The sequence below is a fragment of the Centropristis striata genome, chromosome 3 (genome assembly GCF_030273125.1).
Source record: "Centropristis striata isolate RG_2023a ecotype Rhode Island chromosome 3, C.striata_1.0, whole genome shotgun sequence".
Lineage (NCBI taxonomy): Eukaryota > Metazoa > Chordata > Actinopteri > Perciformes > Serranidae > Centropristis > Centropristis striata.
In genome coordinates this window covers 24,477,912-24,501,630 of record NC_081519.1, presented here as the reverse complement: position 1 = coordinate 24,501,630, position 23,719 = coordinate 24,477,912, and the positions used below count along the sequence as shown (strand labels likewise).

Here is a 23,719-nt window from a genome sequence, read left to right as displayed (position 1 = left end):
ATCCAAATGAAAGTAAAGTAGCACAGAAGGGTCCAGTGCTCAAGAACACGAGTCATCATTTGTGTATAGAGCTTAATTACCGTTATAGCCTTAAGGTGATTAGGAACAGACACATTGACTCAAGAGATAAAATCAACAACTGCCAACCGTTAATCCTAAACAAAAACAAACTCAAAGTAAATGTCCATGTACAACAGTAAAGGAAACCTTGAGATCGGCCTCATGTCGAAGGATATCCACTTTCAAGGACAGTCCTGCAGGAATCCGCAGCCAAGAGTCCGCAAACAGATATGTACGGGGCTTCTGATAAGTCATCCGTTATACTTCTCTGTTGGGACTATATCCTCTTACTGTGCACTCCAACTGCAAGCAACACAATCAAGTTGTCAGAATTCTCAATTTCCTGTACATCTGCGCAACCGGGGAAACTTAGCCAACGTGCAGACGGTCAACAAGTTTGTTGGCTGCAAAAAGATGACCACAACTACACTCTTCATGGACACTGGTCTTCAACAACCAGTCAAATGTTTGATAAATAGATCTGTTTGGCAAGCAAAAGTGGAAGAGTTGTTGATGGTTGTTACAGTCATTCAAAGCTGTTTGAATGACTGTAATGGAAGACTAAAAGAAGAATCATCCCTAAATATGGAGTGCATGAATTCACTGGGCTCAACTGTTATAAAAGAGGTTATTTTAAAGCATATTATACTCTATTATAACCTCTTTCTTATCAGAAGTAGGTTACATTAGGATATACAGTATCCAGAGAGGATTAGGTGTATATGATGGCCCAGGCTCAGTTATGTCTAATACGTTTTTGCAGCAATTTCTGGGTTGAGTTTTGGTATTAAGTTTAACCTTCTTTGACCATCAAGAATGGATAACAACTGTCAAAAATGGCTTCAAAATACCACAATATGACACCAAGACCTTGAGGAACCCAACATAAAAATATCTGAGATTTTTTGGAAGAATTGCCTTTGTAAGCAATTGGATTGGGAGAACTTCTGTTCTGAGAAACCCCTGTTTGTCAATATGTTTATGAAAGTCGTATATCCTCTGAATGGTCTCTAGTTGGTTGTTAAGTTTCATGAGGCTGTGATTATCCTAGAGGTCACAACAGGTAATTTAATAAAGCAAGGACACGTTTTAAAAAGGGTCATATCCAATCTATGCACTTGTAAGACTGTTTAAGGACCTCAGTATGCTGAAGCATTCAAATATAAGAGGCAAAAAATCACATATTTGTGGTGCATGAGAAAAACTCCATTGTATTCACCCCAAAGTACATGAAATTAATAATTGGATGTCTGTAAAGGGGAGACTGATGGGCTCCCATAAAACTCATTTTCATTCAGATATCTTGAGGTCGGAGGTCAAGTGACCCCTCTGTAAATGGCCATGTCAGTTTTTCCCAGGCGGCAATCTCCGTGTCTGAGCATGGAGGCCAACCAGGAAGTGCCTTAAGCCTGCAATCCACCGAAAATTCCAGTAGGGGGTGCTAAGTTTGGCTGCAGAAAAAATCTGCTCATTCATTTCAGTGCAAAATTTGAAAACTTCTCACTTGATTTATTATCTCAGAATTTTTTTTCAGGACAACACTATGGTCTCAATCGCTAGTAAAAAATCATTTTCAAGACAATTTGATGTCAAAAGTTCTAATAATGGCCCCATTTAGAAGAAAATAGAAGATAAAGAATCATATGATTTGGGGCCGTGGCTACCTTTGATTGACAGGTCACTGACAAGGAGTGCTGTCATCAGGAGAGAAGCGGAGCAATGCGTATCCACGGCAACGAGTCAATAAAGTTATATATAACGTTATATAGATAGAAAAGAGGACGTTTACTGATTTGGTCTCATAAATTTGACCCTTTCACACTGTATTTTCAATTAAGGACAGTTTATTTGAACGTTTTGTTCAGTAAAAATGTCTTGTTCAGTGTTTGGTTGGACTAACAGACGAGGAGTCGCTGCTCAGTTTTCTGAGGTCAGTAACATACATTTTGTTTTTGTTTTTTGCTAGCCAAAACTAACATCCCAGTTAATGCTCCAATTAATGTCAGGTTGCCGGTGTAGAGAGGGTGTAGTCAGTGATCAGATCCCTCTCACTCCTTCACAGTCCAAATATGGTCTGCTCCGCATAACGGAAGCAAGATGGCGATGCAAGATGGCGACCACTGTAACGATGAACTCGAGGCTTCCAACAGGCACTCCACAAACCAATGGGTGACGTCACAGTGACTACGTCCATTATTTATATACAGTCCATGGTTTTTCCCCTAGCCCAAATGTTGCCTAGCTTTGGAGCATTATTTAGCACACTTGGCACCATAAAACACAAGTTTCATATGATACCACTATCTCACCGTAGTCTTAAAACTGATCCCACTCCAGTCTCTGAAAGACTAAAAGTCGGCTGAGGACGCCAGCATACGTGAGAAGGTTACACAAAACTTAGTAGTTACACCTACTGCTGCACAAGCAAACAGCCTGTTCTCCGACCTGTAACTGATCAGAACAGACTGACACATCAGTCAAGAGGCGTGTAAACGCGCCGTCAGAACGCTCAAAGATTTCATTGTTTTGACATAACATGAGCTGTGTATTTATCACTTCTTGTCATTACAGTGTTTGAATTAACCTGAACTAGCTTCACGACCCAGAGCCACATTACACATCACCCCTCTAACACTGACAGAAGTAAATAAATTATTCACACAAAAGCAGGGAGAGAGACCCAGTGGAAAACTCCCGGGGCACAGTCGCCCCATTTGCAGTTGTGGGAAATCTGTCAGAGTAAGAGTGCCTTCCCTAGAGGGACAGAGGACAAATGACACCCACTCTCTGCATTCAATTACTACGAGAGAGGCCATGGGAGCCAAATCCTGCAGGAGACCGGGGCTTCATAGAGAGGAGAGACTTACACACACACACACACACACACACACACACACATACACACACAGACTTAAGTAGAACTGTCTGCTGCAGTCAGCTCCAATTACCACTGTCCACTACTAATACACAACATGTGAAACGGGGAGAACAATTCCATCTTTTAGCCCTCATTCCGCAAAGTTACATGTGGATTATGTTTGCATGTTTCTCTGCATAATTCCTCAAATATCATTTCACAGACCTTAATTGTGAATCGCAGTCACAGTCACAAATTAGTGGTCACTTTAAATCCCGGCGAGTCCAATACAATGAAATAAGTTCAACAAATTACTCGCAAAGGAGAAAAAAAAAGGGTTTGCTAAAAAAAAAAAAAAAAGCATGTCGGTCTGCCACACATGCCCACAATTATATGTAAACAACCTCAATCTTATTCCAAAGGAATTCAAATATAATATGCAGTATGTTTAATAAAGCACAAGGAACTGATTTGTTTTAAAAAATTTTATGTGTTGTGTCCCCAAGTGACACTAGATATATCTTTGTACAACACATTATGACACATCTGTAGTAATGATAACCCCCCCCCCCCACCACACACACACACACACACACACCCTTATTATGTTGTCCTCATTGTGCAGAAGACCTCAGTCTTCCCTCCACAATAGCTCTGAGCACTTCCTGCAGCTGTGAGGCTACTTTTAAATGCCTGCCAGTACTTCAGCGTAGGAGTGAGCAGGTCGGAGGTCTGACCTGATGTTCACACGTCTCTCAGCTCCACTTGAGAGGAAAACACTGACCACTTAACCCTGCTCTGCTAGCCGGCCATACATTAGCTCCATGTCACGTCGTAGAGAGTCAATGGGTCGAGATCCGGACGAGTTTCTTTGCAAATGAGCCTAGCAGTAGTCCTTTTAAACTACTTTTTCAATGTATTCTGCTGATCAATATATGTAAAAACCAAAATGCAAACTTATTGCAAAGCAGTGCCAGATATCTATCCACATTTACATTGGTTTATCTTCATTGTGTAAATGCGGTTCACGAAGACGCCCAGAGACACACATCATCATCATAGTCCGTCTGACTGCACCGGTTCCTCTGTGTGGGTGGATTGAGGCATGCGATACGTGTGTTTTATTGCCAAAATCTCAGAACATTCAGTCAGTAAACTTCCTGAACTGCCGCGGGATGAATTTCTGGTTTGGTAGATTTTAAATTGGTTGTCAGTGTTTTTTCGGCGTTGCTATCAAGAATAATGAAGATGTCTTGCTTGTCTGGCTCAGGGACAACATAAGTCTGGCTGTCATTTTACATAATTAAAAGGAAGAACTGCCGTGCTGTACACAGAGAGGGTTATAAAACGTGATTTACAGAAGCTCAGCAGAACACAAATCACTTCCAAAAACCCCACTGTGGAGAAGTTGATTTTACAGCTGTGTTTAAAGAGATTTCTTATTATAATAATTTGATAGAAGATATTCAAATATGCTGTAAAATAAAAAGAGTGAAATAACACCAACTGCCACAGCATTTCTGACTTAATATCACACTGTTACTTGATTGTGTTTCCATTGTGTCTCACAGTATCACATGTCAAGTTAGGATATATTTCATGAAGTAGTGAAAGCCAACTGCTGGTGCGGCGCTCTGCTGGATGTTACTGATCCACCGGCTAAGCCCATGAAGCCGTGCATATATGTGTGTAAGACAATAGCTTCTGTAAAGCACCTCTTGCTGTTATACTGAGAGCGAGAGCGAGCTCTGTTTCCACACCTGTTGCCCCGGGCCATAAGGGACCAGCTATCTCCATCGCTCTCACTCTTCACTCACCAATGGACTGTGCTTTTGACAAGCTCAGCCATATCATCATAAAACTGCAGTGCCCACGCTGATAAGACCAAACCTATACCTGACTAAACCCAGGGGCTTAGGGACTTGTTTGCATTTCATTGCACCCCGAGAGACGGATACATAATAACTGCATGTAGAGGTTTTCAGAAGGGAGCATGGAAGCATGTGAAGTCAAAGCAGAAAATAAGAAAGTCCTCCCGGATGAGCCTTTTAGTCAAAATAACAAATAAAAATATACTGATCAGTTTTACACACAAATTGACGAGTTTCACACTACTTTCAGACAGACAGACAACCAACATTTTGAGTGTGCTTGACTCTGGCCTGTGACTCTCACCCATACATTATTAGGTCACAATTTGAACTGTTTTAAAAATGGAAAAGATGAGGAAGTCATTGTCATGTTCTTCCTGAACATCTACACGCGTTTTGTGAAGAAAAATGAAGAAACTGTTTTTAGAGCGATCAGAAGAAACTGGTACCTCTGCTTTCCTCCAGAAATGTTCCCTCCTTTTTATCATAGCGGTCTATGAGGCTGTGGGTGCGTGTTGGTGGATCATCTGTGTGTCCAAACTATAACTCTCACAGTTTTAGCAGACCAGTGTGAGCGAGAAGACAAATTTTCCTACGTTTCTATGTATAAATTATTTCTGTAGAGTGCTATCTGCAGACTCGAGGGCAGTTTCCAAATTTACTTGTTGACAAATTAATGTAATCAACTCGAGCCTCTCCATAGGGTAACATTGGGGGGAGTTTTTGGCGTGTTTTTGTAGAATAATTTGAAAACCGTTTGTCGAAACCCTTAGAAAGGTCGTAGCACACTAGAATGGTAATGTATGTGCGACCAAAACTCCAGGAGGAGTAGTCGACCGAAAAAACATGGAAGAAACGGAAAAATAAATAGGAAGAAGCCTAGTGAATAGTATACAGTGTGCTCTTACAAGCACACTCAATAAGATGTGAAGATATTTGATTTGTAGGAGAAATCTACCACAGAATCAGGCCGTACACCACAGGGAACAAAGATGATTCTTGAAGAGGTCTTTACTTGGATGTTTAGACCTTAATTTCACCTAATTTTCAACCAGAGGATTGGGGATTTTCTCCACACAACATAGTTTGGAACTGACCTTTCAGGATTACTGCCTGTATTCAAGTTTTTACTCTGAAGTTTCCACTTAGTATTAAATCTGATTATGAAATATGGTTTGAGTGAATGTTTTGCTGAAGCTAACATTTTGCAAAGATGAAAGGGAGACGTGATGTAAACTGTCTTTGGAGTCGGTATGTGTGCGTAAGCTCTGTCTGTGTAAATTGGATCCAGAGCTGGCGAGAGAAAAGGAAAGCAGGCGTCTTTTTGCTTTGCTATTGATTGTTGGAATTAGCAGGGAGGAGACAACGTACCCTCAGGTTGGGAGAGATGAAGTTATTCTAAATTATTGCTGAACAACTTTGAAGTCGTATCATGGAACTCTTGAGGGCCAGCTCTAAATGCTGCACTTTCTGTGCTTCTTTTTTAGTGTAAAAAAGACACAGCATGATAAAGTATAATTCAAACCATCTTTAATACAAACCACAGAAGCATAAATAATTGAATAAAATCGGCAGTGGTTTTTTGAAATGCACCAGCAAATAAGTCTACAACATTTTTTCTCTCTTTTGGACTCGCTCTAAGAAGTCTAAATCTTGTGGTGGGGGAAGAAGTGGAGGAGACTGAGACTCTGGTTTTGGCTGACTCTAAGTGGGCCTGGCTTGCATGTGGCCAGGAGGAACCGATGCCCTGGCAAAGCATGTGGAAATACTGTGCATCAAACACCAACAGGGCCCATATAACACATAGCTTCTAGCCTGGCATGGGAACACACGTATTTAGCTTCAACTCTCTGATTGTTCATTCCTACTGTGTTTGTAGTGGAGCAGAAAGTTCAGATCAGGTTAAAATGCACAAATCTTAGATCATTTATGGAAGAAAACCCAAAGGAAATGGGGCAAATGAAGGGGTAAAAATGTATGAGTGGAACTACTGTAATCCAAAATGAAGAGGTGATATCTTAAATTCTACACCAAATTAAACTTTCTTTTCTTTATGTCTACTTGTGGAGTTTAAAGGACAGGAAATCACATCTAATTGCAGTTGATTTTTTTTTTTTTTCTGCAGGAAAGATTTAGCTCATTCTGGAGACCGGGCCGGCTCATTAATTGATCTTTGACCTTAGAGTGTGAAACCAAAACACCAGCCAACGGAAATAAAATTATCATGGCCGTTTGAGCAAATTTACACATTAGCTGCACTTTGACATATCACAAAAGAAAGGCCCAACCACACACACCTTGTCTTTGTTAGAATGAAAATGGCCTAAAATGACTTGCAATTACTTTATTACTTAAACAATTATTTAATTAAATCTTCATTATAAGACAGAAGCAGATCATTGTTGAGGAGAATGTCACTTACGCTGTTGTCACTGGACCCTGACACGGGGTAGACCGTCCAGCCGAGCTCCGCTGTGGCTGTAGTGGAGTCCATAAGTGTCTCTGTGGGAAGACGTAAGGAGAGACGGTGGTCAGATAATCTCCCGACAACATGAAAATGCTGCTGCGGTTAAGTGGAAACCACTTCAGTGATTCATATGTTTTGAGAGGCAAAGTATAAAATATCAGAAAATAGTGTAATGTCCATTGAAAATTCACCAAGCTGCAGGTGATCTTCATATGTTGTCTGACCAGAAGCTAAAAGACCAAATTAGAAATCAATGAAGCAATAAAAAATAGGATTTATGAAAAAAATTGTTGGCGAACAATTTGAAGAGCATATAATATTCTTAATAATATAAAGAGTTTTTTTTTTTTTTTTCTTGTAATTATCTTTCTATTACAACAGCAAATTCACACACAAAAAATACACTTTGTACATTAATGTGTTTATTAATAAATTATAAATTATAAATAATTATTATAGTTAATGAAAGAGGAGTGTAGAAATGATAAGTCGAATAATAAATTAGTCAATCAGCAGAAAATCAACAATTTTAATAATTTATTAATTCTCTGTTATTAATTAAAAATGCTGTCTCCAGCTCCCCCAATGAGAAAATTAGTAGCTTTTTTAATGTTTTATATATATTGTGTATAAGCTGATGGAAAAAATTATTAGACCATAGTTTTCTTCAGTTTTTTGTTCATTTTAATACCTGGTATGACTAAAGGTACATTTGTTTGGACAAATATAAAGATAACAACAAAAATAGCTGGTAAGAGTTTAATTTAAGAGCTGATATCTAGACATTTTCCATGGTTTTATTGATAATGATATTGGTTATAATCAAGAAAATTATGGAAAATGTCTAGATATCAGCTCTTAAATTAAACTCTTTTTAGCTATTTTTGTAGTTATCATTATATTTGTCCAAACAGATGTACCTTTAGTTGTACCAGACATTAAAATGAACAAAAAAGCAAACAGAAAACAAGGGTGGTCTAATAATTTTTTCCATGACTGTATTATTATGTATTCTAAATTAATATTTTTTAGTTCTGTATTGTTGGTCTGACAAAAAGGAACTATTTTGAAATTTCAATGGACACTTTTTCTACTACGTTCTGACATTTTACAGCCTAAACAATTACTCAAAAAGCAATAATCAATGATAAAATACGAAATTATCACTTGCAGGACTTATACAAAGACCTACATTCATACAACCCATGTGTTAAGGTGCAGAAAGATTGCTAGCAGTTTCATAAGAGGTCAGCCACTTCCTGGTCAGCAGAACTATGCCATCATCCCGATGACTTGCAGGGAAAACTACAGGCTGGAAAAAGCAAATCTCCACGGTGCAGAGGAGGGGCCACCCTATGCGCCGCGGATTAGCTGGTGGAAAGAAACACCTCTGGTAATTGGGGTCAAAGAGAATGTGCCTCCTGTCTGTCATGAGGTCCTCTGTGGCACACATTCCACCAGTCTGACCCAAATGTCTGTCATACGCTTACTGAAGCGTTCAACACTGTCACCTTCTTTCTACCCTCTGTACTCGTGCCCCCGTGCCCTCTTTTCCATTCCTGACTTTATCTCAGCTGAGACCAGGTCTAATGAATTTCTCCTCCTGATTAGGCCTGTGTCAGTCTTGTGCTCCAGTGTCGAGCTGCAGCAGATGGAGGGAGCATTCATCAGGTTCGAGGCGTCAGCTGCAACTCCAAAATGCCACAGAGGGATTTAGAAACCCCCTCGACAAACACGGCTACTAAGCTTGGCATAAGTCACAGCCAGGGAGTGTAAGACAGGTCCGGGTGAAAGACTGCATGCTTCTGTGGGGCTCTTCATTAATATTGTGGTATGAACTGAGGGAAACATCGCAGGACAGAGCCCCCTGAAATAAGATAACGTGTAAAAGCACTTGGAGAAGGGTATTTAAGGCAATGAGTGAAGGAAATCAAAGAAAGAGGATCTGAAGTTTCATCTCACAGGATTTTGTTTGACGCTCCCGCAGCTCTGCACCAGTTTGCAGGATATTTTAGAGACTTCCAGTAGTTTCATAACCCTGGATTTCCTCTGATTTATATTCCAGCGAAAGCCACAGCATTTAATTAACAGGCTCCACACGCATCAGTTTATTTCAGGGCCTTATGCTGACTTTCCACGTCTCACTAGCACTCACAAAGCATAATACTAGATTCCATATCCTTTTCAGTTATCACAAAGCCCAAATCGTATAATTAGGCAGATGAGGCTGCAATTGAGCAGCTATTGATAACCTTGTGTGTGTGACTCATAGCTGAGCGGCCTACATGGGTGTTAGGCAGGGAAATGGTAATTATCCCCCATAATGATAACGATAATTAGTGGAGGAGTAAAGTGAGAATAATGAACCCCCTGTGAGGTGGTTTAAGGAGTGTTGAGGGGCTGAATTTCCCCAGGAACGGCAACACAGACTGGGTGACACCCAACCTTCTCACCATCCCTCTCTTCATCCCCTTTCTCCTTCACCTCTTTCTCTTCCCTTTTCCTCTCTCTCTCTCTCTCTCTCTCCTGCTATCAGTGGCCCACATGCTGGACAAGTAGTACCTCGCCCTGAAAGACTGATCACTTTTCTTCCTCCTGCTGTCCACACTTCAGTTCTGGCAGCCCCGCCGATTCATTACCTCCCGTGGAGCGAAGCAGCACATAGCTCACCACTGTCAGCCACCGCCTCGTTCACAGTCTGAACCTCCAGCCGTGGCGGAGCATGGCTGCTCAGCAAGACACGTTGGCTATTAATCAGTAGGAGGAGAGGGCGCGGGGGTGCTCGTCTGAATCCAACCGCCGGAATCACTTATTTTGGTTTTGTGGGGAAACAGCATTTGAATTTTTGTCACTCATGGGACTGGCAGGGATGTGTGTGTACAGACGAACTGTCCCACTGGCAACATGTAGTGTGTTTGTGGCTTCGCACAATCAGCACTACATACTGCACTGGGTGCAATAGACAATACACTGTCATTTGATATAGAGTATGAGATGTCAATCAATCTGCATTGTCTATTGTCAAAAAATGATTTTCCCATACAACAAAACTGCTTTGTCAAATGTTTCGAACATCTTTTCCTCCTTTTTATTGTTGCGGTTTTATATGAATGGTTAGCGTTGTGAATTCAAACAAAACAAAGCAAATTGATTAGGTTTGGAAAAGAGTTAAAGTAAGAACTTTTGTTTCGAAACAGGAGGTTCTCCTGGGTTTTATTCCTGTGTTGTTTGACCTGTTGATCCACCCAGACCTCGGGCTTACACTGACTTATTCTGACTTTGATTAGACATACAGTCATGGAAAAAAATTATGAATTATGAATGCCTGGTACAACTAAAGGTACATTTGTTTGGACAAATATAATGATAACAACAGAAACAGCTCATAAGAGTTAAATTTAAGAGCTGATTTCTAGACATTATCCATGGTTTTATTGATAATAACCAAAATCAATATCCAGAAAACCATGGAAAATGTCTAGATATCAGCTCTTAAATTAAACTCTTATCAGTTATTTAACAAATGTACCTTTAGTTGTACCATGCATTAAAATGAACAAGGAATTAGAGAAAACAAGGGTGGTCTAATAATTTTTTCTGACTGTATATGTGATACAACAAAAATAACCATAATCCGTGAGAAAATACATTTCCCTCATAATATAATTGGGAAGTTCTGTTTCACTGTATGGGAACGTTCTGTTGTTTATGTCCAAAGGAAAACACTGAGGTTTAAACCAGGAAGCACTTTAAACCATAACACCTGAGCAAATAAATTCATTTATGGTAACTACTCCTTGCTCTGCCTGAGGGGGAACATTATCTTTTCTGTTCAGATATTGCAACTTTACTTGCACCTGATGCTGGACTTGTTGCAAAATTGAATGAGCACTATAGTTTTAGGATTTGGAGGACTTGTAAAAAGCCATTTTTTAAAAAACTTTTTATAGAAGTACAAGTTGTAGCTTTGTTTAAGGAATCATTGTTTTCTGCCATTAAAAAATCTTCTTTCGCAATACTAAAGTCTGTAATAATATATTTGCATTCCCCATTTTTATGTTTATTTTCTATGTATTTTAAGAGCTGTGCTTAACAAATGTCAACTTTCTATGACCACAGCTATAATAATTTGTACCTTCCTTCAGAAATAAAATCATTTTATAATAAATCTCCTTATTGCAAAAAAAAAAAAATGTAGGATAACTCTTACTTTTTCTCCGTGATGTATTAAAAATATTCTTGCAGTTTGCTCACATAAAGTGTTTTGTCTGGAGCTGTTTGCAGCATAATGGACTTTCACAGCACCAGAGTGTTGTTCAGGAGGACACATCCAGTGCTCGAGATCTGATGACAAATTGCAGCCTCTCGATATCCCACTTACACCGGTAAGTGTCTTTGCATTATTTGTGTGGCGATGGAGAGCGACGCATAAAAGCGTTTTAACTATTTGAGCTCATGGGAAAATGGCCTCCACGCTGGCGGTCAAGGGCAGCAGCAATACTTCACTGTCGGCACCAACAAAGAGCTGTTTTTAAATATGGAACATTTATGTGCAAAAGTTCATATATTTTCTAATCTGACAGTAGTATTAACAACACTACAGTGAATAATTAAAGCCTGTTTTTTTTCTTCTTTTTATAAACTTGATACCCTAACTGTGCAGGGGGCTATGAATATGCAATGAGAGCTAGGAGTCTAAGAAAAGCCTACTAGGCAGAGTGCTTCCTCCAACACTTCCTGAGACTAAGGAGAGAGTTTAGTGCTGATCTGAGAGAGAGCTCTCCAGTGAGAGGCTGTCTGAAGTGACAGGCAGGGGGAGAGGAGGGGGGGGGGCATGGTACTACAACAACACTCTTCTTCTCTAAGAGGGGTCAGTGCTGCATCTCGGCTTTCTAAAGAAAGCAACAGCATTTTCAATGAGGGATACAGAGGAGAGCTGTTCGCTGAGAAGACATTTCAGCTCAAACAGCCGCAGCGAGGAAGAAAATAAACATTTTACGCAGACAGATACAAAGACAGGAAGGGCTGAAAGTTATCTACCAGCCATTGTGTTGCTGAATTAATAAATGAAAGCAGCACGGGATATTGATAGAGCACCTCGACTTAACATGCTGCGTATGCCGCATTTCAGATCAATGGCTGTGTTTAAAATGTATTCATAAATTCACTTTCTCTGCACAAAGCATTGTTTGCTGCTGGTTATTTGTTTTCCCTGCCAGCCTGACTGAAAAGTGACTGACTTTGGGAATCAGGGTATGACAGCAGATGACCAATCAGTTACAGCAAATAGATAATTATATATGAGATCAGGTGTCTGAGGCCTGAGTGGAAACTTTCTCTACTGCCGTGACTAATCCTTCAACTTCAAACTGATACACCTTTTCCCCGAGACACTCTTTAGCACAAGTGCGTACATGCTGGTACCTGCGGGTCTGTAATCATATTGTTAAATGGCTGACTTGGGATGTCTATCCTTGGCTCTCTTATTTTCTCAGCATGAAGAATCCAATGCGAAAAATTGCTTTGCAACTTCTTGCATCACTATTGAGGAAAAACCATGCATGTAAATTACTTTGACATGGCAGTTCAAACTGGAATCAAAGAGAATATAGCGATTTTCTAACAAACCAGTCTATATTTAGGACCTACGGTTTAATGAGGGTGTTTTGAAGAAGCAATTGACCTCCAAAACAGCGTGAAACCGCTTGGAGGCATAACGTCTTTTTTATCTTTCTCGCCAGCAGAACTGTAGCCTTCGTTCTCTATGGAACAAATCCCTGAACATTCAATTTAGCATCAACATGAACCACGTATGATGCCCTTCTATTGCAGTGATAATGTCAGCTCAGAGGGCTAAAAAGCAGCTAAACATTTTGCCCATAAAAGCCCTGCTGGGTAAAGTTCACTTTAACCACTGCTGAAGGGTGCATGTGCATTTACTTGCATTTCACTAAACACCTGAAACCGTAGTATTTGACGGCAAATGTGGGAAGATTGTGGTCTGCAGTGCAGTCGCGGAGTAACATGAGCAAGCTGTTCATTGAGCTAAAAACAGAACCCCTATATAGCAGGCCCGGCACGGAAATCTGCCCAGATTAAGGGGCAAGGCAATGATATACCCTTGAGGGGGCCGGTGCAAGTGCAGAGACGTGATTCATAGCTTTAATGATGGACAGGGCTACTGTATGGCCTGTTGGAAAGAATAACAGTCTGTTTCATTTGGAGGGAAGAAGTGGATGGAGCCCCTAGTCCGGAGAAACTCAGCTCAACTTATCTGTCAGCACAAGCTGGGCCCATTAAGGTACAGTAGAGCTCCCACCACTGTCACATAACAGCCTGTCCCTGTGTGTTAAATGAATTCTTAATCCCACTTTTACAATGAAACAGGGGCTTTGTGGACCATGTGGAACTAGCCCAAACCCCAGTCAAAGGCAGGCTGGCATGCAACCCTGCAGGGCTCGACCCGGTGTGTCATTGGTGAGACATCAGCCTGTCAGGGAGATTTATGTGGTGTGGAGGTTATTGTTGGGTCCTGTAAAGGCAGGTTTTTCGGAGCTGGGATGGTGATGTAGGTGTTTCGGGGAGGGCTCAAAGTTCAGGGCCACTTCATCAGGGCTGCAGAGCTCTGTGTTTTCCGAGGCAAGAAAGATGAGAGAGGAAGCCGGGTAGTTGGTTTTGGCAGAGGCCGGTATAGTGTGAAATATGGTACCACACACACAAAGACTAACGCACAGAAAGTAGAGCACTCTCAGTGCACTAACTGTTGACAGAATGATACAGCATGGCATTCCCAGGGGCCTGGAGCAGGATGTACGACAGTAATCCCTACACAGCCGAGCTGTGTTATCAGTCAGTGTAACTTAACTTGTCAGCAAGGCCAAAGGGGGTAACAGCCAAAAACAAATGTAAGAAAGCAAAAACCACGACTTGAAGTATGACTGAGAAACTGTCAGGTTGTCCAGTCGGACTGCTGCTGCCTTCAAGTCATAGCTCAGGGATTTCTATTATTTTTCTGATGATGAAATAAAGTGTAATATTTATTTGTTGTGCAAAACGTTCAATAACCTCATTCTGTTTCGATTGCTGCATCTGGCATCCAGTACTTTCTTTGCTCTGAACTGTTCAATTGCAGAGAAAGTTGAAAGACTACGTTTCATACTCCTACTCAAGGTGAGTAAGTTAAATAATGGGAAAAAGAATCTTTGTTTTATGCTCAAAATGTACGCATTGACTCAAAAATAAGACTTAACTTTTTTTTCTGGATGCTTGAAAAAGTGTGGGTTGCATTACAGTTTGTTCAAGGACTAGAAAGTACAAAAGGCAGCAATGTAAAGAGCACGGGTGGGTGTAACACTGGCTTATAATCAGGGTTGTCTGATAATAAATCCCAAAAAAATGTAAAATGAAAAAAAGGTTAGTTGTATTTGTTGATATTGTTGGTATTACTATGATGAAAAATCAGCAGGCAGCAATATTTGCATCATTTGGACAATTTACTTTCTGATCCTTTGGAGTGAAAAGAATGAGTCGTTTCATAAAGGCTATTTATTTTCCGAATTACCAAGAAAATGCTTGTGATATATATCATTATCAAGATATGAAACTACCTCTATTAGTGTGGAAGATTTTGGCCATATCGCCCAGGGATCTACTAAAAAACACTAAATATCTGCTCTGTCAAATATAAGAATACAATTTAGCCCCTGAGCTCACAGAAACACTTATTTTTTTCAACACCACCATTAAATGGAAGGCTGCAAATCATATTTCAGTAACTGTCACTGTCTTATCTCACCTATGACTACAACACCCCATTGTCATGCCAATCATCTGAAAGAATAGCTTTTCTTTCCATACATCAGGATGTGTTTTTGCCATTAGCAGCACCTGTAGGTGTATCATTAGTGTAGTCTCACCATTAAAATGTAGTTAGTTCTGAGTGACACCATATTTCACGGCAGAGAGACATCAATGTAAGCAATAAATTGCGAGTGGGAACAGTCACCTGGCCAATCATAAGCTGTGTGAAAGAAACCTGGCTAATAACACAGGCTGGAGGATTTATAAGTATACTTTCCATATTCCCCAAATCCCCGACAACCCACCGAGACCTGTTTAACACATCAGTACATTTTAAATTCTGCTGTGGAAAATTCTGTAAAAGTGGGTCCCACATTTTTATAAGCGGCAGCTGAAGAGAACATGCGTATGATTCAAAAAAGAGGCCGCACAAGTGACATTCATCCATCCATCCAGTCAGTTTAAGTGCCGTATGAGCACTGTGATGTTCATCTATGAGTGTGGTGGAAATACCTGCAGCAAAGTTAGACAGGGATGTACAAATCACTTTTCATCAAAGTGACAGCTTTTCAGATACCACTACTAATTGACTTGATGGAAGTAATCATCGCAGGCCTCCCACGCCTTGCCTACAAGCCATTAGTTAAAAGTGGATGATTAAAAAAATGTACACAGCTCATGCACGAACATGAAGGAATCCTTTATTTCACGGCTGTGTGGGCCCTCTGCTTCACATGAGGAATTCTGCTCTCTGTCTCTCGCTCTACTTTCTCATTTTCTCTGTGTCTTTCTCACACTCTCCCTGGTTTTTCATTGGGGTGTTTGAGTAATAACAGAGCTACAGGCCCTGTAGGAGCAGTACGACCAAGACACGCTTGTATTAGCCCAAAAGACAAGATGTTCCCCCCAGCTTCAAATATATTCAACTGGAACTGTGGGAGCAAAGGGACCCATTTCCCCTCCTAATTTGTCCTACATGAGATGATGTCTGTGGGAGTCAGGGGAGCAGCTATCTCCATGCCAGCAGCTATGATTGGCAGCTCTGGCAAATTGTGGGTTAGCTCAGGAAGTGTTTGGAAAAATTTGAGGAGATATGATGCAAGGAAAAAGCACTTAAGAGATAAACTGATAGTTCAACTTTGGTTTGAAAAGTGGATGTATAGGTATGTGTGTGTGCACGCATTAGTGTCAATGTGGATTTGTGTGAAAGATAGGTTCCCGAGTTTTACTGCGATGGCCCGTCCTTGTTTGGCTGATAAAAGGATTCACCCTCTATTTGATATCTTGCCGAACTACATTCTCCTACATAATGTGAGCCAAGTCAAGTCATTAAAGTCTGACAAACAAATCTAGTTTATGACCTATTCAACATCCTTTTAAATGAGCCTTTCATCCTCTGCAAGATCCTTTAAAACCTGCAGTAAATTCCTGTGCAGAGGCCCTCTTGTCATTTGAAGTTTGATGATAAGGTTGAACTGGTGACCTCCGGCACTGCAGCTCCTCGGTCACAGACGAAAATAAAACATCAATGCACAATATGTCCATCAATGTTAAAGTTAGAAAGTGAATCCCCACCTGGTCTCTATTGGCAATAAGGCCTGTAATTGTGAAATAGGCAAGGCTGCATGTAGTTTACAGTTTTTAGACAGTACAACTTGACATTTATGTTCATTCTAAGATTGCTAACTAGTAAAACAAATGTAACCATATCAAGTGAGATTGTTCTATGCCAAAACATGACCACATGTTGTTTGTACAGCAGTGTATTACAGTCTATATTTGCATTTGTGGTTGGGCCATCCTGCAGTGGCTGTTGTAAAAATAACAGAAGCCAAGGCAGAAGGGAGTTACAAGGCAAAAAAAAACATGGCAGGAATGAGGATTCAGGTATAAAGAAGGACAAATTCTACCAAGGGTGATTGGACTTTAACCCATGATACCAGTGTTTGTGTCCTGTGTGAACTAAAGTTTTGGTATTTGAAGTCACGTAACCTTACATTCTTGCATACAGTCATGGAAAAAAGTATTAGACCATTGTTTTCTTCAATTTCTTGTTCATTTTAATGCCTGGTACAACTAAAGGTTCATTTGTTTGGACAAATATAATGATAACAACAAAAATTGCTCATAAGAGTTTAATTTAAGAGCTGATATCTAGACATTTTCCATGGTTTTCTTGATGATAACCAAAATCATTATCAAGAAAACCATGAAAAATGGCCAGATATTAGCACAAGAAATTGAAGAAAAACAAGGGGGGTCTCATCATTGTTTCCATGACTGTATATCTGCAGCTACGTCACTTTTCCATCACATCATTATGTATCAAACAAATCTGTTTTTAAAAAAAACATCACGTCAGTATGTTTCTTTTCCCAGCACTTAAGGAAGCTGTTTTGTCTGTTAAACCTAACAGCACTGTGGCCATTTCACATTATTAACCACATGTTTCAAACTGCTACCACTACATTTAGGTATGAGGCCATGTTGATCTCCTGCTATGAGGCAAAAAATGAACAAACTCTCCTTTGGGTCATATTAGAGGTTAGAAACAATTGACTCATGTGTACCTTTGGTTTGGAGGACTTGTATCGAGCATATTTGTTAAAATGGTTATGTGGTTTTCCAAGGAAAGATCATAAATATTGTTAATTGAGGTATTATCCACTACGGTACAACAGTGAAGGGTTGTTTTCTTATCAGGAATCTGATAAATGGTGAGTTGTGAGTGTAGAAAGTTCATGTTGGAACATGATACTAATAGTAAAAGCCAGCCTTTACAGAGACACTGAAGCTCACATTGTCCTGACAAATCAGTGAAGCAGTATACTGCACAGGTTGGAATCTAACAGAGAAACATTTAATTAAATAGAAGCTATATTCTATAGCACCCTGCAATGCCCCACAGCTGTCTGCCTATATACAAGGAATATTCACAAAATGGAAATGTGCGCGATAGCCGTTTCCACTGCCCATATTATGTTAATTATAGGGAAATATTCTCTTTCCAAGAGTTATTCAACATCACTAAACTATAATGCAACAGGTAACCAGCAACTATTATGAATAAAAATAAATATTAAATACCCACATGAAATACTAGATTTCAATTATGTACTTTTTTTAAACAAGAACCAATATAGTTCTGCTTGACTCATAATGACTAACTAATGCAGTACATTAGAAAACACCTTTTAAGGCTGTAGGGTTGTCTGTACCTGAGACAAAGAACCAGTGTTATACATTTAGCTGGATTTAATCCCTTAAAGCTCAACTTTTAGTTGCTCTATTTGAACCACACTGTAAAAAAATAATCTGTTTAATTTCTGGTAAAATACCAGCAGCTGTGGTTGCCAGAACTTCACCGTAAAATATACAGTGAGTTTTCTACTGTAAATTTAAATGAAAATAGCAGCAAAACTGTCATTTAGACTGAGTAGTCTCTTTATTTTAAGGGTCATTGTGTCCTTGTGACATTATGGTATTTCTCCATTAATTTTACATAGCAGTCAACTCAAGTCAAGTCAATTTATAGAGCCCATTTAAAAACAACCTCAGTTGACCAAAGTGCTGTACAGCTATTGAAATACAATAAAAAGCATACAAAAATACAGTAATACATTAAAAATACCAATAATAATACTAAAACAATAAAATAAAAAATAAAAACCTCCTTAATTTAATACTTGCCTTGCTGGGACTGAACGCCAAGGAGAATAAATAGCTTTAAATAATGTTTTAAAGTGCTCAACATAATGAAAAAAATGAAAAAATAAACTATGTTATCTACAGTTTTAAAGTTTGGCAATATCCCTTGATATCCCTTCCTTGGTAATTACCAGACTATACTTCGGTGATATAAAATTTTTAATATTAAGGCCTATTTCTAATGAAATTTGACAGTGTTTTTTTTACAGTGCAGACTTATGCATGTAGCAGAATTTAAGCTTGAATTCCAGTTGCTCTATTTGAGACACATCAAGACTGTTCAGAGATTTACACCCCGCCGCCACTAATGACAAATGAAGACCGCAGCATGTGCTTGACAAATAAGTTTTGCATCTCATCATATATCAAACAAATCTGTTTAAAAAGACACCCTCACACGCCATGCTTTCTTTCGCATCAGATTCGGTTTCTGGGTCAAGTGTTAGGGGAGAGAGGAAAAAGATCCTTAGACTTCTTTGTGTTTAATGATAAATGTGACTCATCTGGAGCTGTAAATGTTTCACGAAATCTAAATAAATGAGGAGCTTTTCCTCGCTGCAAAACTGTGTGTATTTGTCTCAGGCTTAGTTATGATTACAAGGAATCAATGATGCAAACGCCATACCCGTGAAGAAATTTTGTTCTGAAAGTAATCAGCTTTTGGAAATCAAGCTGTAATAGAATTTACAGCAACTTCACTGACACAGTCGGGAAACAGCAAAACTTTTAATTAGTTTCACAAATACATCAGGTTCCTTTTCAGAGCTTGTGTACTGTATGCTACTGAATGAACAAAGGCTAGTTGCTTGTTGACCTTGCTGCATATAATGCAAGCATTCATTCACATAACCACAGTTATGCTAGGACACATTCCCATTCACACACACATCTGTGTACGGACCATTATAAAGTGGACGTATTGTTAACTGTGGGACTCTGTGGCATTACCTGGAACTAAACTGATTCTACTGGGTTTTTTAAGAAGTATTAATAAACTCGAATAACTGCCACAGTCACAATAATTCTTTTCATCGGAAAAGAAAAAGTATTTTTCATGTTAGTTTGGCCTTCAGAATAAATGGCTGAATAACTGAAAAGATGTTTTGTGGGAAAAGGAGTCTGTCAGCACCACAGCCAGGGAAACATTCTAACCATTAATACAACTAATAAATGTGATATCATGACTATTTCATTTGGTGCAGTTGGTGAAATTAGAACTGAAGACTGGGGAAGATTGAAAAAATATGCTTAAATACTCATCTTTTCTTTTACTTTCACTCTAAATGCACTGAAAAAGCAGAAATCGTGTCTTTTTCTATTGAGATCAAATCCAGAAAGTTGGCACATTCTGTCAATAATTCCATATGTGTTTGAGCACATCTTCAATGTGAAGTTGCAGCAGTTGCAGGATTGCACCACTTCACTTGGACCGCATTCAGTTAAATTACACCAGCAGTATATTTGATTGCCAATGCCTCCAATAAAAGACACCTTCGCGTCAACAAATAAATCAAACGCACTCTGAGTTAAGAAACTGACATCCCTGAATAATTCAAATCAGTCATTCAACCATTCCATCTGCCTATAAGCCAACTAATGACTAGTTTTCTGTTCTGTTCCCAGGTACAACACTTCCTGCCTGTGTGTCATGCAGGGGAATCTGAACAGCGTTATTGATGTGCAGGCGCATCACAGGGTCAAGCTAGGAGAGTTGATCTCCTGCCAGTCGATGCTGCCTGTCTGCCAAGAAAGTCATCAGATCAGAGTTGTTTCTTTGTCTGAGCTGATACTGCAGCCCCCTACCCACACACACACACACACACACACACACACCTCCCAGACCTCCTGCTAGTTAATCAATTGCATGATGTACTTAGCCAACATATTTTCTCACTTCAGCATCGCTTGATGTTCAGGGTTGAATAATACTTAAGACAAGAGGCTATAAATTATGCATGCACATTAAAAAGCCGGGCAAGGTAGGTGCAGAGAAGGGAAGGTGCTGTATGCGGTTGAGCAACTTGCAATAAAATAGTGCCGTTACGGATGATACGGTATTATCATGCTGAGGAGGGAGGCTAGATGTAAGGGTGTAATAATGTATATTAATGGGTATCTTTATGTGTGTTTTACAATGCCTGCAGTCATGTAGGAATGGTAAAAGAGGAGTAATGATTTATTCTCACTTAGCTGTACACCATAGACACCGTGTCTGGCTTCTTCTTTTCCTAATTTATCTCCCTTTCTTTTCTCTCTCCCACCTGCAGCTGCTGTTCTACCTCTCCTGTTTTATCCTTCTTCGCTCCTCACCTCCACTCACCTCCATCTTATCTCCGCTCCAGCTCATACTTATTGTTTCCTGCCTGCCACCCCCTGACATTGCTTTATTACGCTGACAAGACGCCCCATTCTCGACTCTCGTCCCCCTACACTCCCTGACCCGAGGAGGAGGCGAGTGTGCCTCCTACCAGCCGTGACTGTTTAACTATCACCACCGATGTCCGTCGCCACCGTGCCTCCACTGATGGAGACCACACATTTCACAGAGGAAGGGATCACACGGGAGGTAAGGCCCGTTGGTGGATTCCAGGCCTGTGAGCTAGCTCCTCACCCTCTCTGGATTTGGAAGAGTTATGGAGGGGGGTCGCGACCCCCTCGAGGTCTATAAAGCAGAGAATGGGAGGCAGTGCCTCGGCCACATGCCTGCATGCTGCACTGCTGGGACCATTACTGCATCCAATCACACAGACACGCAGCAACAACAGGCCTTGGAATAACCCAAATATCACTTACAGTACGGGCACCCCTAAAGCCCTGCAATCAACATCCTCTTAATCACCGACTGCACGGCACAATGGTAATCGTGCTGGCCAACCATTAAGGCACCTTAAGGACCCTCTGTTAGTCAAACTTACATAAACTGGGAGATATTGGATACCAGTGGAGCACAAACAGAGAGCTAATGGTTTCATGGTGGTCAGCTGCAAATGGGTAGAAGACAGAAATGGAATGAGAGAAAAGGGGAAGAGAAAGAAAAGATGGAGGAGACTTGAGAATCCAAGACATTGCTTTACAGACTTTTTTTATTTGAGGGGGGAAAAAAAACACCAGACTCATTTCCATGACCTGTGTCTGTCCTCAGCGCTACATCGTGTACCTTTCATCGCAAATCAGGGCCAGCCAGAGCAAATTAAATTGTTTTAAGTGTATTTTCAAAGAAATTTAAAGTCGTCAGGGACAAAATAAGGTCATCCGCCATTGTATAAAAGTGACAAAGAGTTGAATTACTGAGTGCACAACAAGAACACAATGATACATTTTATGAATGGTTTTAAATTATAATAATTAACTAGAGTCTTGTTTAACTAAATCATCATACTTTTACAAGCAGACTCATCAATGTTTTATAGATAGGGCACTCTGCAGCAAACTCTCTGCGTCTTTGAGAATCTGTCACGCACACAAATCTATCCATCTAGTCCTACGGTGGGGGGGTATAGACATGTTTGGGATGTGAGGCAGCAGTCAACAAAAGTTTTGAGCTTCACAAAGGGTAATGAGGTTCAATGTGCTGGTCAAGGGTATTTTGATGCAGATGAAGTGTGAGCAACACAGTCTCCAGAATAAATGTTGGCATTTTGGCACATTTCTGCAAACCACAGATATGTTAAATGTCAATGTTTTTGAACCACAAATACATTGGATCACTTGGTTTCTGAAATGCTGCAACCGGTTCTCATTGGTGGTTATAAAAAAAAAAACCCGAAACTACTAGGTTAAGTTAAAAAACAGTCAGGTTTTGAGTAAAAAGAGAAATTCCATGCCTAGAACTACCGGATGCAGTATCAAGATTTGAAAAAATGTGATGTCTTTATGTGTGATTTACCGACTAAACTTAACAAAATTACAGTTTTAAGTGGGCGGTGTTTCTTTGACCCATCGAACCACCCTGACCTGTTTCTTCTGCAGGCGGTGATGCTCATTATTCTACCAGCCCGGTGCTGCAGCTAAAGGGTGCCGAAAAAGTTTTATTCAAACGTATCTGGTTCGCTTAAAAATTCAATGCCAACTTTTTTTTCTGACGACTGGACTGGAATAAGAGACATTCTTTTAAAGACGGAAAAAAGGAATAATCCTAGACATTGGGAAGAAGTGAACAATAAGAACTAAGGGCCATCTTGGCTCAGCCTGTTTGGCCTTGTCATCTTATGCAACAAGAGAATGTGCCAGGTCAGCTCTGCGACTGAACTAAAAAGTCATGAATTTCAAAACAAGCATTTCCCGTATTAGGATGCTGCCCTGTGCAGTAACAGCCATAACAAGTCGCCTTATGTGGCATTATATCAGGAAGAGGAAGGTGTAGACCAGTCTTAACCCATAAACTCAGATAAATGTTTGCATTACAACCTGCAGGTAAACAAACAGCGTCTGGCTCAAGTTAAGTCCAGAGATGCTTTGTGGTTCTCTGTGGAATGTAAAGTCCTTCTTTGCTCTAAAGCAGCCAGCTCTCTGTCTGTTTGTTTTGTAGCCATTACAGCCACTTAGTCTGACAGAGCACTTTGTTTCCCTTATCTCCTGAACAGCTAAAACGCATAAGTGTTTTCAGCGTCTGTTCAACCTTGGGTTTAACTCCTATCACCGTGTTTACTCGTGACACAGATCAAAGATAGATTGCTTTTGAGCGAGCGGTTGTAAAAGGCACGGCAAACTTCTGTCTGTGGGCGACTTTATGGTTTCATTCCAACAGGGGGGAAAAAAACAAAAGGCATATTTCAGCACCTCTGACAGGTGAGCACAGGAGGAAGACATCCGAGCAGAGCTAGTGGAGAGTAATAGCAGGAGATAGTGCTGGCCAGAGGAGGGAGGAGGGAGAGGAATATTTGTCCGTCTGAGTGATTTGCCTGGTGTGGCTCAAAGTCAGGACTCGGTAAGCAAAAAACTTGTCAACATACCAGA

General features: G+C 40.2%; 1 protein-coding gene across 4 annotated transcripts in view; it reads right to left on the bottom strand.

Moving 5' to 3' along the window:
* The window catches only part of ephb2b (eph receptor B2b), a 150,947-nt gene that overhangs the window by 94,018 nt on the left and 33,210 nt on the right, over nucleotides 1-23,719 (bottom strand). For all 4 annotated transcript variants that reach the window (XM_059328830.1, XM_059328832.1, XM_059328831.1 and 1 more), the window contains exon 2: nucleotides 7,211-7,290. In XM_059328830.1, the coding sequence (XP_059184813.1) occupies nucleotides 7,211-7,290 (80 nt within the window). The remainder of the gene's footprint in view (nucleotides 1-7,210; nucleotides 7,291-23,719) is intronic.